Here is a 16,377-nt window from a genome sequence, read left to right as displayed (position 1 = left end):
AACTGCCTGCCTGCCTGCTTGCTCGCTTGCTTGGATCATTCCATGATTTGATTCATTGCTTTTGTTCTTTCCTCTCTTTCTCTGCTTCTTTCTTTCCTTGCCTCGCCTTCTTCGCTAGTTGTTTGCCACCTCTTTACTACATACATCCACACATACATGATAGCCGAGTTATTTTCCTCGGGGCCCCCGGAGGTTCATTTCATGCACCGTGCACCATGTACCAAGCACCATGCGTATGCGTTATGCACCACGGCCCATATGCTTGTACTTTCTCTCGCGCGCGCGCGCGCGCGCGCGCTCTCCTCTCTCACACGGCGGCGGGGGCGGCGGCGGAATCTCTGTAGAAACCCGCGACGAGAAAGGCCAGCTCGAGGGCCTGCTTCTCGTTCAGGCGAGGGTCGCAGAAGGTGGCGTAGTTGAGGCTGAGGTGCTCTTCGGTCAGGCCCTCGGCGCCGCCGATGCACTCGGTCACGGCCTCGCCCGTCAGCTCCAGGTGCACGCCGCCCAGGTACGACCCGTGCGCGCGGTGGATTTGGAGAGCCTGGTGCAGTTCGCTGAGGATGTCGGAGAAGCGTCGCGTCTTGATCGTCGTGGTGGGGGCGGGAGGCGGTAGTGCTGCTGCTGCTGTTTCTGCGGCTGTTGTTTCTGTTGGTGTAGGAGATGATTTATCGGTCGGAGCTGGGGCTGGAAGCGTGACTGTGGCGTTGCGTCCGTTGCCGTGCATCGGGTCACATTGCCAGACCACCGTGCCCTGGTGTCTCGACTGTTGCACCGCGCGTATGTGGGCCGGGAGGTGTGTGGCAATCTTGTCACATCCGTATCGTGTAATGAGGACGATTTTGCCGACTTCGTGGTCGGGATTGAGTATGTCCAAGAGCGGGACGAGGTCCGTGGCTGGCATGGTAGGGCCGACTTTGACGCCGATCGGGTTGGCGATGCCGCGGAAGAACTCGACGTGCGAGTGTGTCAGTTGGCGTGTGCGGTCGCCGATCCAGAGCATGTGCGCCGAGGTGTCGTAGTAGCCCTTTGTGGGGGGCAAGGGTGGAGGGAGCTGTGTCGGCAGTGACGTTTTGCGGGTTTTGGACTGGTTTTGGTGAGTGCTAATGGGAGATAGAGGGCGACGGGCGGCTTGGTGGTGATGGTGGTTTGCAGGGTGTTTGAATTTTCGAGTGAGGGATTGCTCGTATTCCAGCAGCAACCCTTCGTGAGAGGTGAACAGGTCGACCGTCTCCAACCCGCCGCCTGTGTCCAACCCGATCGTGCGCATCATCTCCAGAGTGTCCGTTATCCGTTCCACGATGATCTGGTATTTGTCCCGCACGATGGGATCACGGACATGGCCAAGACTCCAGTCCAGGGGTGCATGTAGATCTGCGAGTCCGCTCGCCAATGCCGCGCGGAGGTAATTCTGCGTCGCTGCCGAGTGGAAGTACGCGTCCACAAGTCGTTTAGGGTCGGGTTTTCTCAACGCCGGATCCGCCTCGTAACTGTTCAGTATGTCCCCCCGGAAACTAGGCATTGAGATGCCGTTGACGATTTCGGTGGGTGATGAGCGCGGTTTTGCATATTGGCCAGCCATCCGCGCCACGCGGACGACCTTCTTCTTTGCGCCGTAGATCAGAACCAGCGACATCTGGAGCAGGAGTTTGACTTTGGCCTCGATCATCTCTTGTGTGCAGTAGTCAAACAGTTCGGCGCAGTCGCCTCCTTGGAGGAGAAAGGCATTTCCTGTTGCAACTTCGCGGAGCTCATTCTTCAATTTGACGATCTCTTGCGGTGTGACCAGGGGTGGTAGAGAGTTTAGTTTTTGAACGGAAGTGTTGAATGCCTTAACGTCGCTGTACTGCACGGACTGGACAATGGGTTTGGTTTTCCAGCTTGAGGGCGTCCAGGGCCCGGTGACGGCGTGCTTAGAGGGGCCGTTCGTCTCCATAAGTATAGACCGGTAGTGACCCCGACTCCCTTGGGGCTTCTGTAGACTTCCTCAGGTCGACTTCTCAGAGCACATAGATGTCCCTAAACCCGTATGACTGGTCGTGGAGAGTAGTATGCTTCTCGGGGAAATCACTGAAATCCACAAGCAGGTTCAGAAGATGATTTCTGTCAAAATGAATACGCAAAAGGTATACTAGGGATGAGTCACCGATAGCTTGGAAGATGAGCGGGCGTGAATGCTGGCTGAAAATACCTGCAGACTCCTGATAGACACTCAGCAATACATGTGGCCAGATATGCTTTGTTGAAAAATTGATATAGTTCTTTCTCCAAGCGTCGAATACAAGTTGATAAAAGAGGGTTGTGTAGTGCTCGAAGACCTCGACTTTCCAAATACCACGCTATTCTACTTTGGGCTAGACAATTCTGTACGGTGGACTATTTCTCCTCACGGCGGCGGACTCGGGATTCAAGTCTCGATATTGCATCCTGCGAAACCACTTCTTTGATCTCTCACATCTATTCAATCAACCGCAAGAAGATGGCGGAACCAATCCCGTCGGCCTCGTCGGCCGCTGCAGACGCGGCAGATGACGAAACGTCCCAGAATCTCCCTAACAACGCCGAGGACCGCAAGGCCGCTGCGGCGCTCAACTCACTGAATGCGAACGAGATGTCTACCGAGAATGGCGAGAGCGGGACGAGACAACCTTCTGCGGCCGACCAAGAGGCACTGGGAAAGGCCATGTCGAGACTGGAGATCGCTAGTGGCCTCAGCAAGAAGAGGGAGGACAATACCAAAGCTCAGGCGAAGAAGGAAGTAGAAGTGAAAAAGAAGGTCAAGATCGCGGCCGAGGACGTGAATTTTCTGGTGCGTGACGCCCTCTGGGTCTTTCGAGGATGCCAAAGAGTTGCTGATATGTAGTCTAGGTCGAAGAGCTTGATCTTTCGAAGAATAAGGCTACAGAACTGTTGAGATCGCATGACGGAAATGCTACACTAGCCATTAACGCCTTCATCATTCCCGCCGCAAGAGCATGAAGGTTCTTCTGACGGCCTGGCCGGGAAGGTGGTTACGGTCGGCAATTTCCTCAACTCGGCCAACTGATCTCGACTCAAAAAATTCCTGGGTCCAACCGACCCTTAAAGACGCGTGTTGTCTCGGGTGAAGGCGAGTTGTCCGGTGATCTGCACTGCCTAAGCCAGTGCAACACTCCAAGTCAGCGAACTGCACAGGATAAGTGGGCAGCGGGTGCAGCGTGAGGAATCTTCTATAGTGGGGAGGTATACGCACGTCTGCTGGGGAAATTCTCACTTGCATCTTCATGGACATTGATAGATCGATGACTATTTCGGGGCAAGTGTCGCGCAACTTTGGAAAAGGAAACCTTAGAGGCCCCGACAGGAAGCTGAGGATGCAGATTGCCGAGCTGTGGATCAAGCGGTCTGCTACTGGTGCTACGGCCAGCCGATTTGTAAACAGGCTATATACTCGATACATATGCCCGGCAGAGACCCGGGTCATCTTCGGCATGGAAGAGCAGATTTACGAGATGGGGGTCGGTGGCACATGAATCATTTTCCTTGTTGAGACCACCTGGCCATATCCAGAACCAATGGGCATGTAATGTAGCTCAGACCTTACATGCGGTGGAATCGAGATGTCCGGACGGTTGCACTGAGGTCTTGGCAAAGGAAGACGCTCGATCATATATCATTATGATGTAAAGCCATACACTCGTCCTCTTATCAAGAATCAGAAGCACACTTCCTCGCATTTGGACACTCACATAAGTCGACCACACAGGTACGTGTGCACGAGTGTGAATCAAGATCAATCAGTTGCGACATAATGGTTATACAAGAGTGGACAGTGAAGGAGGTCAGTTGACTTTGGTGGCTTCTCTTGGACTCTAACTGAGTGTCAGGCATACTATCCTTCCAAATGTAGCTTGGGCGAAGGGCCGTATTATACTAAGGAGCGACATGAGCTCCGGTATATGGTTCGTGAGGAACTGCTCTTCCTGCTGTCCTGCCCATCTGACCATGACCTCCAGGACATCAACAATAAAAAGCTTTTCATCCTCGATCTTGCAAAGGGGCCCGACTCGGTCAAGATCATCGATACCACGCAGCCGATTGGGGTGACGGCAAACATCGAAGGCGTTGATCCCTCAGAGGTCATCCTGGCCGGCGCAAAGGACGGCATTACGAAGTTCCACCTGAAGACTGGAGAGCATGAATATGTCGCCAAATATTGGAAGGGACCAGATGCTGAGGACAAGACCAGAAGGTAAGGGAACTTCAGGCTGTGGAGGACCTGTCTCTCACATCAACCTGTCAGGATGCGCTCGAACGATGGCGCAGTCGACACCCAAGGCCGTTTCTGGGTCGAAGCATTCGTTGATCCCACGGTAGCCGAACTCACTGAGGAGGGCTGCTTGTTCCGCCTCGACCATGACGGAACGCTGCACACGATGCACGAGAAGATGACCATCCCGAACGGGATCACCTGGAATGCAAACGACAACACCATGTTCCTCACCGACTCCCCCCCTCAGAACGTATATGCCTTTGACTACGATGCAAAAACGGGAGACATTTCTAGCAAGAGGATCTTCTTCCACCTGGAAGAGGAGGGCGTACACCCAGACGGCCATGCCATGGACGTTGAGGGGAACATCTGGCACGCCTGCTACGGGGGCTCCAAGGTCATACGAATATCGCCGCAAGGCGCCATCACCGGAGTCATCCACCTCCCGACACGCAACATCACCTGCCCTACCTTTGCAGGTACCGAATTGTTCATCACTAGTGCTGCGGAACCTCAGCCTGACAAATACCCGGATTCGGCCAAATTTGCTGGAAATTTGTTCAGGGTTGACGTCGGAATCGAGGGCATGCCCAAGTACAGGGCTCGCCTGAACTAGGGTCATCTTTCCAAGGGGGACCCCGGCTGTGTGAATTTTCTAGAAACAATGGTTGACTGAGATGGAGCGAAATTAAACGTCGGATATCTCTGGCACCAAGGGAAGAGTTGCCTGGTTGAGCGAAGCCGGGGAGTGAGGGAGAAAGGGTGATAGACTAAATAGTACCCGGTAGATAGCAGATTTTGGAAGCAGGGCTGGCATAAGCGACGTCAATCATCCGTGTCTCTCTTTTCGCTCTCACCATCATGAAATTCCGACCAGGATCGTCCCAGGTCGCAGGGCTGACGGCGCCATGACAAGGCTGGCTGGTCGGTGATCAGAAATAGCTTCGCCTAGCATAATAGACGAGGTTGTTTTTTGTTCCAGGGCTGCCGAAGCGACGAGGGCCTACGTAGCACCTGTACGTAACTCCTTGCCGAAGGTGATGCCACACAGCTTGTGTTTCTGCTACAATCAAAGTTTGATTGTTCTGTTCCAATCTGGCCGACGCTTGTGCTTGTACGAGTTGGACGACTTGAGCCCCAAGCCAAGTCGAGCTTTGTCCTCGTTGCTTCGAAACTCGTGCGCAAATTGCGGCCACCGTTACCACCACTAGGTACTCCCACCTAAGCGGACTTTACTGTCTTGCCGTGGATTGACGTGATTAGCCTCCAACTCTAACAGGGAAAAGGGTTTAAAGTCGACATCGTTCGTCATATGCCACAAACGGTGTTCGGGGAAGACGGCCCAGCTTAATCTCGAAGCAAGGATGGCCCGTTGCAGAGTCAAAAGTGAAACTGCATGCCACAGTCGAGGTGCGTCTTCGTCTATCATTGACACCTTTACCAGCGGCGGGAGCTTCAGCTTAGGGGAAATTAGTTCAATCACATCCCCAGTGACTGTCTTACCGTCTCGCTTATTCCAAACCGAGAGCCGTGACGGTGAGGGGCATCCTTTCAAAGTCTCCAGCACTTGTTGACGGTGACCACTGCCCTTGCGACCATGGCTTCAAGCTCGGACCCTCCGAAACGGATCCTTCAATTTGCCCTTTGGCCGAAATCGAGGACTTGTTGCCTGTTCTTGTCTGGGGAAGATACTCGCATAGAAAGAGGGGGCTCACTTCGCTTCCAACGGTGGCCGCTTGGTTGTATCTCAAGACTCAGGGGAGGGGGTGCACCGCCTCTCCTCCAAGGACAACAGGAGGTGAAGGCGTGACGAAACCAGGGCAAAGCGGTACCGGTGGCTTTGCTCGGCAGGCGTCATCAGGAATACGACCAGCACCTCCACCATCAAGCTACAGGGGCCTTAAGGGAGCGGCTGCAGGGGGTTGACGCCTCAAGTCCGAAGTAGGCAATGGCAGGCCCTGTGGCCCCCCATTAGCCTGACGGGCGCGGGATGGCATTTCCCACGTGGCTGTTGACCCTCTTTGAACACTTGTCAGACTTCCAGACTCGCCCTACTGAACAGACTACCCCTCCTCGGTCTCCCCAAGGATATCTTCGCTCTCCCAAGGCGGTCAGCGAGGCCGACGTCAATCCTGTTTTGCTTCGCATCAAGTGATCAATCCTGGTGGTTCCAATGGACAAGAAACAACAATTGTGTGGACCGGGGACTTCCGGTGGGGGAAAAGTAGCACCAGCGTGCCCTGTCTCTGGCGACACCAGAAGCATGAGATGTTTAGTTGGGATCAACTTTCGGGGATTTCCATCCACAGAAAGCGATGAGAAATGGTCGTCAGAAAGACCATTTACCGCCTCGGGAAGTTGGATTGCTGACCGAAAGCTTTTTTTTCCCCGAGGGGAAGACAGGCTGAGTCCAAATGCCAAATGGCAAATCGTCTACCTCTGCACAAAGCCAACTTGTTGGCTGTTTGCCATGATCGACACTGCCTTGTCGTGTTTCTTTTCCCAGTCTTGCGGAACGCAACCCCCCAAAAGGTGCCTCGGGCGCTGGGCGAGGCACCATGATAAGGAAAGCCCAGAAGGGGGGAGCAGGGTCACACTTGGCAACCTCGACATCTTGGATCTAATGCGTCCAGCCTGCTAATTACCAAGAAAGTGGCTTTGGTGGCTCTTCCTTTCCACACGTCCTGCATGCACGGTAGTAGCGGATGTGGTAGCGCTGGCCTGCATTACGCCAGAAATCGCAGCTGCAGCTTTATGCATAGCCGACGAATGCGGCTTTTCAAGAGTTCATCACCTGCCCCGTTAGGTTTTCTCGGCTGTCAACCACAACACCAATGCTTTACGAGTGCTTCAACCGAGCCGCGATCGTATCTGGGGGACCCCTCCCGAGATTCATTGTTGCCATCAGCCGCAATGTACAAAGTAGCGAGCGAGGACCTGCGACTGACCGCTCGCAAAACACATAGAGCAGCCTAAGCTCGCCGAAGCCCAAGTTCTGACTAGAGAAATGAGAGCCGGAAGGCGACAAGGCTAGGACCAGCCACAATCATGTGCTCTTGTAGACCGCCTCGAGCGCGTCCGGCAAGTGTACTGGGTACTCACTTAGCAAAAGTCCAGTCCCAAGGGCCTGGCACCAACGTGTTTCTAGCTTGTCGCCGCAGCTCGAGATTTTACCTTTGTCTGCCGAACACCAAGTCAAGATATACCTGCAGCTGCGCACTTGGGCGGAGACCGTTGATTGCGACCTTGCCCTAGAGGAATTAGTGACTACAGCAGCGCAGCCCCGTCGACTCAAGGTCGGCCATACGGAACTTTTGGCATCCCACCTACTGAGTCGAAGCTTGGGGGCTGCTTTACAGGATGTGGAAAGCGTTAGTCATGGCTTTGACACTTCTGCCCTCGCAGCGTCGACGATGATAGCTAGCACGGGGGGACAGCTAGTAGTCGAGGCTAACATCAATAGATTTGACCATGAGGCACAGAACAAGCGATCTGGCGTCCAGCTGAGCCTTTCTGGTCACGATCTGCTCGACGTCCTTCGCTTCCTGTGGAGCAAGCTCCAGATCGAATTCAATGATCTCTCCCAGAGTGTACGGATGGGCTCCGAACTCTGTATAGCTCGTCTTCCTCTGGCTGCTGGCTGAACTTTAAAGAGCGAAAAAAGGCCGTTGGTTCCGAGCACATTATGTACGTCTCCCGAAACGGATACAATGATATAGTTTCACCAGATGGAAAGCATCAAGGGCAGTGCAACAATTCCGGACGTTGATTGTGGACTACCCGGCGTGTGTCTAGCTGGTCGAGGGCGAACAACTGCTCCTCCAGTTTTGATCACCATCACCGGAAATGAATTGCCCTAACCAACAGCTCGACGCTTTTCTCGGCTGCTCTTGTCTTTTGTGGCCATCGAAGGAGAACAATCATCTTATTCCAAACTCGAGCTTGCCGGAACTTCCTGCCGCTATTTCGGTAATCTAGCGAGTACGCCCAACGGGGAATAGCAAGGGGGCCCTTCGTGGGTGGATGATCCACAAATGGATTATTTCGTGCGCAAATTGAAATCTTGGAGCGGTGAACGGTTTCCCTTCGCCTGGCCAACCTGTGAACCCTTTGGTCGGGAAGGACTTTGATATGCGAGCGAGATCAAGGGGATTATGGCCCTGGTACTATTTATCCAGCCCTGGAAAGCTGTGATCGACGTGATCGTCCTAAGCGGACCATTTACCGGGACAGGCTAACCTGAGGCTTTGGAGCCAGGACTCCGTAGTGGAAGACGACTATTCATTCCCTTCCGCCACTGACGAGGGGCCTTTTCCTGGGCCTGCGAAAAAGCTAACCCGATAACGTCACCCGTCTGTTGTGCTGGTATGTACCTACTGTAGGCTGAATAAAGACGGACTGCAAGGGACTGGCCGAGAATTGACCACCATTGAGAGGACGGCCTTTACCTTGGTATTGTTTTTTCCATTCTTTTGATGAGCTCCGTGGAAAGAGCCTGCTAACCATTGGACAGCCGTGAAGGCCGAAAGCAATCCGGGATCACAAGCCTCCAGGTAAGTGGGACGCTTCACTTTTCGATGCTGATCTTCCTCCCATGATATTCTCGAATTAAAGTGGAAGTCTCACGGACTGTGAATTTGGCACTCACTCCCCTGGTGTGCTGGTAGGCCCTGTTTCAATTGACCCAAATCAAACGACAAATTGGGGTTTTGGCGGTCCTAAAGCAGAAGGATCGTTCGCATTGGACAGGGATAGAGCTCTTGAGGCCTGATCCCAGGCGAAGTGGTAGAAGAGCCGCGACCCAATTAAAGCCATGACGGCAGAACACCCTAATCGCCTTGCCCCAGCACTTCCTGTCCCTCTCTCGCCGCGAATTTCTGGACTGGACGCTACGAACTTTCTCATCAAGTCTACCCAGTACTGGGACCAAGCTGCAACGGGGGACGCAAGCCGACGTCGGGGACAAGGCCAACAAGGCGGCGCTAGGAGAAGTGGCTAATGCGCCTCTCTGGTGGCCCTCGAAATGCCTGACATGGCTGCATGGGAGAGTTTTCTTCACTTTTCAGCCCCTGGTCGCATTGTCAATACCAGTACAAACGGTGGTCCACCCCCCATCTACCATACCCGCTGCCCGCCTGGTACAAGCCCAGGCGGGAGAAGCAAGAGAGTTGGGTCAGGCGTTGACCAGTCCGGATGCAAGGACACCCACCCTTTCCAAGTCATGGGAATTTCGTTCCGTTGGTTCAACCCATCAGAGATGCCCGCAGGATTCGAGAGAGTTTGTGGATCCGCGGTTCTGCCCCTGGCACCTTTTCCCCTTCGACAGGGGACCAGGGGGAAGGAGGCACTGGGAGGCACAGCTCTAGTTCATTACAGAGGAAAAGCTCAGAGTCTAATCAGCCCGCCCAGCCCCACGCTGGGTTGACAGTTACATGTACCAACCCCCAGACGTTTCGTAGCGCCACATCACCGCCGTGGCCCACCCACAATCGCGCTATCATTGTTGCTGCCCAGCGATGCCATCATCCCGCCTGCCGGTGCCATCACGCGCTTGACAAGGCATGCTCGGGCGATGAGCTAGTTTCCTTGCATCCCGGCGTCCCTAGGGCGGTCGAATCTGAATTCTGAAATCCTCAATCACCTGTGGCCTTCCCTCTTCCCATCGGCTGCTCGCATGGTCGAAACCCGCTGGACGGCGCGACCCACTTGCCTCCTCCCTACTCACCGATGGAGACTCCAGTCCCTCGTCGGCGTTGGGCCCAAAGTCCCTGCTTTGGGACAGGGAGGGAGAGGGCGACGCTCAGATCGTGACGAGGCAGACGAGCTTCAACGCTAGAAAGCCTGGAAGCATCTCGCTTTTCCAACACCAACAAATAATGCTTCCCGCTTCCCCGTCCCAGGAATTGCGGCGGGCCACTCACCCCAAGTACCTCTGCTTACTCTGCTGCCCACTCCGGACGATGAAATATTACGAGCTGACCTCAGGCTAGCCTGTCAAGACTATTTGTTCTCCTTTGCCCTTTGCCCATCTAATGCTCCTGGGCTGCCTGGCTTCATTTGTGCCGGTTCTTCTTTGCGAACGGACCTCTCAGGGCTAGGGTTGCAGTTTGATGACTCTCATTTGCCGCATCTATTGCACCAAGAGACGAATTATCGGACGATCCTCGCAAGTTCATGGGGGTGGGTTGCGCAAATGCTTTCTGATCTTGGGATGCGCAATCTTCTGTCCGGCTTCCTGGCCCTTGCGTGTATTGTAACCTTGCTCTGACCTGCCGGAGTGCCGTGACTTCTAGAAGTACTCTTGTAAGTCTGGCCTCGCGCCGAGCTTACCAGCTAGTCTTTCCTCTGACCTGACCTGACCTTGTCCAGCACAATACAACTACAAGGCTTTCAATCTGGCTACTCTCGGTGTCACCATCTCCCCTTTCCAGCAATATCCCAGGTCCCCTCCGAACTCTGGATTCTTCCAGCAACCGTGGAACTATCAGTCTTGCCAAACGAGTCCGACATCTCCCACAGGACCTGAGGATAGGTGGAGGCGGGAAGGCGGAGGAGAGCCGCAGGAGGAACATCCATGGTCGCGACAAAGGGACCGGCCGCACGAGGAGGCTCATAACAAGTACATGTCACAATCCTCCCCACCGGCAGACTATCCGTCAATCACCACGCCCACCACTGCCGGAGGACGGATCCCTTTGCCTCAGCCCTCTGGTGGAAGTGCAGAATCATCAAGACCAAGCACGGCGAGTGCGGTTCGGACGGAGCCTTATGGCGGCTATGGTGGGAATGCTCCAGGGCGAATTGTGACGGACGTGGGCCTGGGCATCAGTTCTCGTCGACATTCGGCCGAGTCGACTGTCCAAACTCCATCCAGGGCGTTTGGCGTACACAGCATTCTGAACCCTTCAGCAGAGCCCGAAGAAAGAGCCTCTCCGAATGTCAGACCCGCCACTCAGTCCGCCATGAGCCTCAGCCAAAGTCTTCTACCGGCGCCCACCGAGTCCCCGCGCAGCCGAAAGCGCACAGATCCAAGATCCCCTCCTCGAGAGTTTGAGCAGGGGCATGGACGCATGGGAAGGCGTGTCCTCACCCCGAAGTCGCCGGGAATGCGGGCAGCAAGTTTGGGAGCGAGAAGGAACCCAGCGTTTCATTCCATGATCCAGCCGTTACAGCCCCCGCCGGGCACGGGCAGTCGCCTTTACACGGCCGAGCCAGGTCAATATCAGACATCTGAAATTCCGCCTCTGCCTCCTTTGGCGCTTGCGACCGGCGCACATTTGAGCGGTATAGTACCACATGAATCAGGACAGCCCCGTTCAGCACACGTCTCAGAAAGCCCTGCCCGTGGAGCGGAGCCAGTGATAACCCCCCAAGCCGAACGACCTTCGACTGTGCAGCCTCCGTACAGCAACATCGAACACCCTTCGCCAGGGTATCGGTATGGTATCCCAAAACCGCCGCCTGCTCAACCGCCAGCTCCATTCAGAGCGCTCTCAGTTGGTGGTGGAGGTTTATACATTCATGAAACTCCGGGACACCATGGATCGCACGAAGGCTTTCACCAAGGTCCGGCTTCGTATCAGATGACTCTTGACACTGACCAGGGGCCGCTGAACATTCCGGTTGAGTTGGACCTGCAACAGGCGTCCAAGGTTGCGGACGAAAAGAGAAAGCGCAATGCAGGGGCATCAGCTCGCTTCCGCGCACGCAGGAAGGAAAAAGAGAAGGAAGCGTCACAGACAATCGCAGGCTTGCAGCAGGAGTTGCGGGATCTAATCGAAGAACGCGACCACTATCTGTCTGAAAGGAATTATTTTCGTGATCTGGCCATGAGGTATGTATCCGCTGCTCAGTTGTTGCCACGGCCAGAATCGCCTCAGCAGAGGAGACTGGCAGCTGCGGCAACGGGAATGCCACTCGCAAGTGGTGCTCTCCTGGAAACTCCCACCGTGTCCGATGAATCTTCTCGTGAACGCGCCGAGTCTGGGCCTTCTACTCAACGCCGACGGACCGGTGATTACCAGCCAAGTTTTACGGGGCGGCACACTCATTCACCCCCTGCACCTGGCTACGGCACAAGCTTTCCATCGCAACCTCCTCCACCGCTTCCTCCTCCCCCTGTACCGAGCATGTTCGCAACCTCCAGGACATTGCCTCCAGGACCGCCGCCACCTCCTCCTGTTACGCGATCACAATCCTACGACCCCTTCCGGAGAGATCCGTTTGACAGGAGCTGGAGTTCTGGCCGGTGAATGAGGAGGGCCTCCCTCCCCCACGAAATCAGAACACTGATAATCCTTTTTCCTTCGAAATGACTATTCCTAGAGAGACGACAATGAGGGCGACCTCAGATGCGACATCCCTTCACCGCCGTGGTGGGACATGATTACGAATGACCGAGATCAGAATGGGATTTGCGCTTGCCGTCACAAGGGCTTACTTGGCTTGCCCTTTTCTTATTGCACAAACTGGAAGATCATACACTCTTGATATCATTTCCTTGACTAATTGCTTTTTGTTCTTTCTTCTTGGTCGTGGTGTTGCACCTGCGAGATACCCCCACTTACCTACATCCTTTTGTTGGATTAATACTTCTCTGCGGCGTTGGGGGACAATTGGGCAGAGATGAGGCAGACTAGCAGTCCCAGACACTGCAGAGAAGGGAACCAGAAATCACCGAGAGAGACAGAGAAGGCTCTATCTATTTGGCAGACTTGAACCACCATATCGTTGGTGACTGTACTTTTGTATATTTATCCACGAGAGACGACCCCCATGCTTCACACAAATTGTTAGATATATGGTATATTCACAGGGCCACAGCGCAGTTGACAGCTCGTGGTCGATTCCTCCAACCGTCAGCCGAAGAGACCTTGTATGTCCACCAGGACACTCACGGCGCCAACGTAAATGCTGACGAACAACTGGCTGCAAGCCAGGAAGCATCTTCAGGCAGCTACGTGTCTGTTATCAGGAATGTGACGACCCCGCTGCTTTGGCCCGACAAGGACCCGAGTTGCAGGTTGCCAGCCTGACGCTGTCACCACTCGTCCTCAATCAACGTGAAAAGGTTGCTGAAAAGTGCAATTCTGCTGCCTGGGAAGCCGGAAAACGACGCTAAACGGCGGGCTAGATATGGATGCCAGGTGCGGACGTCAACGCGAAGGAGTAATAATGGCCAATCGCTGCATGCGGAGGGCGGTTCTGATGAAGTATTGGACAATTACAGTAAAACAGCTGTGGTCTGCGAGTTCCATTGGCCAGGATGCTGATGATTGTTGCAAAAAGCTCACCGCCTTAGTGTGGCCTGGGTGGCCTTCGGCTGAGGGAGCTCTGCTGGTCCCTCGTCTCTGCGAAACATTTCTACCTCGCAAGCTCGTTCTGACCTATAGGCATGGGTCGATGGAGGATCTCGGGAAGCCAGGACCAGTCTCGAGGTCACAAGGAAGACGTCTAATAAGAGTTCCGGAACGTCTTTGCTGACAGGGACTCGATCTCACACATCTCTTGATGCCCAGGTCGAAATCTCAGCCAGTCGAGTCGCTAGATTTCCGGCGCCCGCCTCACCTGCAATCCAAATGTTGGCTAAGGCAATCAGAATCCATCGCTCGAGCAAACATCTTTCTTTACATAGCAACCGCACAACAACCGCCATCAGGCGAAGGCGATCAGCAGCTCTGGCTGACGCTATCCTCACGGGAGACAAAGATCACGTCCCAGATTAGCTGCAGGTTTCTATCCACCTTCCTTGCGGTTTGGACAGTTTCTAACGACGCCTTACTGGGGCCATGATGGGGCCCAAACGACCACGAGGCTAGCCTGCCCGTCGCTCGGAGATCAATGCACGAAAGATCGGGATACCCGAGCAAATAGTTGCGTCGCGCAGAAATTTGCTTCGTCACAAGACTTTCCTTTCAAGAAGAAAGTATGCGGTCGGAGAAATTTCGATTCATTGGATAAAATGCTCTTAAGCCAGTTTACTGGTCGTCGCGTACCAAGTAGGGATGAGCAAATTTGCCAGCCCAGCCAGCATGCAAAAGACGTCCCCACGTTGGTTCGAAGGTCGTTCGGCTAAAAGTCGCTGGTGTAATTGGCTGCTTCACAAGTTGGGCGACAAAATCATCTCCCCGATTGCATCAAGTGTGTGTACTCTCCAAAACCTCGATTGACTGGCTGAACAACGGGTCAAGCCTGCTTTCCAGGATAGAAGGCGGCTAGAGAAAAATCCCCGGCGACAAAGGGCACAGGGACAATACCCAGAAGAAACTTGGAACTAGGGAAGCGGAGCATGTACTCGGTAGCAAGTACGGAGTACATACAAACAAAGCAGATAAGACGAAAGACTCACGCCAATGCGGTGCTGCAGCCTGCAAAGCGGCCCAAACGATGCAAACAAGAGCCGCTACTGAGACCTTGCATTGCAGCGCCGTGCATTGCATTGCATGATGCAGATGCCAAAGACTGCATACTGCATCGCATGGCGCCAACAACCAGCCACCAGCCGCCAGCAGGGATCAAGGGGGAAAGGCGGTTCCCCGAGTCGTTCACACGTGGGCGGGATGGAACTTCTGGGACTTTCTCCATCGCAATGGATCCTTCCCACTTGCGGTGCTTGCGGTGCCCACCGCCATCTTCTGCTCCATCCCTGCAACCATTGCCGCCGGCGGCCATGGCAATGGCTGACCTGCAAGCGATATTGATGGGCGTGTTGATGCCACTTCGCTCCCAGCGACGCGCTCCATTAGGCCTATGACAACCAGGGCAGAAGACGGCGCCCATTCCAGACAGATGATGAATCTATTACCGAGTACTCTTAGACGTTTTCAGCGCGGAGAGCGCAACGGTGCTCGTCTCCCCCACCCCACAATGATCGCCCCAGGACTTTTGCCCGTCGATTTCAACGGTTTCAAGGCCAGGCTGGCAGTCCCTGGTTCTGCGAAGGTGCCGGATTGCGCTCTGGGAAGCACCAGGCGGTGATGATTTGCGTGATGTGATGCACGCAGTCGAGCTGCAGGTGACCCGACCCGTCGCGAGGTTGTTGGTCTTGGGCCTGCAGGAGCTCTTCTCCAAGCACCTCCTCCCTGTTGACAAGTTCGTCTTGCAGTTCACCAGGTAGCGCCATTATTAGTTGCCGATTGCGTGCTTTTGAAACCCGCTCTAACCTGCCTTCCGTTGGCTGAGGTCTCCTTCGAGCTAACACGCTTCCTCAGTTGGGAAAGAGAATACTGCCACCACCACTCGTCAGCTTTGCGTTGAACTAAGGGAGGGGCAAAGAACGAAGCCACGACACAGATCATCTGCAAGGGCAGGTCGTCGATTCCCGCATCAACACGTGGCTTGCAGGACGGGTTGAGTACGCAAAGAGGTTAAGCAACACCGTCCACCGTCCACCATCCACCATCCACCATCCCACCCCCATCGGACAATTCTTGTTGCAGCTGAGCAAGGGGGCTGGACAGGTGACAGGAACCTGTGTCACTGAGGATGTGGACCCAGGTAAGCTTCCTCTGTGCTTGTCTTGTCCCATAAACCTCAAATACATATTGTCGAGGTCACACCTTTCACACTGGTTGTGCATTAGGCCTTCCGCTATTCTCGAGAAGAACCATCGCTCCGTGCAGTAGCAGGGCTCCCTCGTCCACCAGTCACCTGTATCCCGCGAAGCTTCCCAAACCATGATCCCCGGCACGGCTCGAACTTGCGGACACACTTTTACTCGACGCCCAACCTTGGAAATTCTATGTCACCCATCAGAGAACAAGGCCGCTGCAGGTCGACAGACAACATTTTCACCGGATGCCAAAAAAGTCCGATTATTCTCCCGGGATGTAATTACTTGACGTTCTTCGTACGGAGTGTAATGAAGAACGCTCAGCTCCCTCGGACTCCGCTGGTGCTGGACGTCCGATCCGTCGACCCCAAGGGGCTGTTCCTAATCCCAGCTGTCGCCAGACGATGTCAGCAGCGGAGAAGGCGGGCTGGTGTTTGATTAAGAAAGACAGATGCAGCCGTGCAGACAAGACTTTTGACACGAGTGGCAAACTGTAGAACTCTGTGATCAGTTTGATGGAATCTGAATCCATCCTCTAGTTGTCGGGTCGCTTTGGGAGGCTGGTAGTGACAATGAA

At 54.5% G+C, this 16,377-nt stretch overlaps 4 protein-coding genes across 4 annotated transcripts; 3 read left to right on the top strand and 1 right to left on the bottom strand.

Annotated features, from left to right (window-relative positions):
- Nucleotides 1-307: 307 nt before the first annotated feature.
- On the bottom strand, nt 308-1,933 carry A1O5_00570 (3-deoxy-7-phosphoheptulonate synthase; the record flags this gene model as incomplete). Its single annotated transcript, XM_007741189.1, has 1 exon — nt 308-1,933. The coding sequence occupies one exon, from the start codon at nt 1,931-1,933 to the stop codon at nt 308-310; it is 1,626 nt and encodes a 541-aa protein (XP_007739379.1).
- A 543-nt stretch (nt 1,934-2,476) lies between these two features.
- Nucleotides 2,477-2,976, top strand: A1O5_00569 (uncharacterized protein; the record flags this gene model as incomplete). Its single annotated transcript, XM_007741188.1, has 2 exons — nt 2,477-2,806; nt 2,866-2,976. 2 exons carry the CDS (start codon nt 2,477-2,479, stop codon nt 2,974-2,976), a joined length of 441 nt encoding a protein of 146 aa, XP_007739378.1.
- An 811-nt stretch (nt 2,977-3,787) lies between these two features.
- A1O5_00568 (uncharacterized protein) lies at nt 3,788-4,865 on the top strand (the record flags this gene model as incomplete). Its single annotated transcript, XM_007741187.1, has 4 exons — nt 3,788-3,817; nt 3,864-3,938; nt 3,993-4,228; nt 4,280-4,865. 4 exons carry the CDS (start codon nt 3,788-3,790, stop codon nt 4,863-4,865), a joined length of 927 nt encoding a protein of 308 aa, XP_007739377.1.
- A 6,007-nt stretch (nt 4,866-10,872) lies between these two features.
- Nucleotides 10,873-12,501, top strand: A1O5_00567 (uncharacterized protein; the record flags this gene model as incomplete). The annotated part of the gene is made up of 1 exon (XM_007741186.1): nt 10,873-12,501. The coding sequence occupies one exon, from the start codon at nt 10,873-10,875 to the stop codon at nt 12,499-12,501; it is 1,629 nt and encodes a 542-aa protein (XP_007739376.1).
- Between the last annotated feature and the right edge of the window lie 3,876 nt (nt 12,502-16,377).

This window comes from Cladophialophora psammophila, assembly GCF_000585535.1.
Source record: "Cladophialophora psammophila CBS 110553 chromosome Unknown aczJe-supercont1.1, whole genome shotgun sequence".
Lineage (NCBI taxonomy): Eukaryota > Fungi > Ascomycota > Eurotiomycetes > Chaetothyriales > Herpotrichiellaceae > Cladophialophora > Cladophialophora psammophila.
Note: the sequence above shows the minus strand (reverse complement) of the source record. Positions and strands in the feature narration are given on the sequence as shown.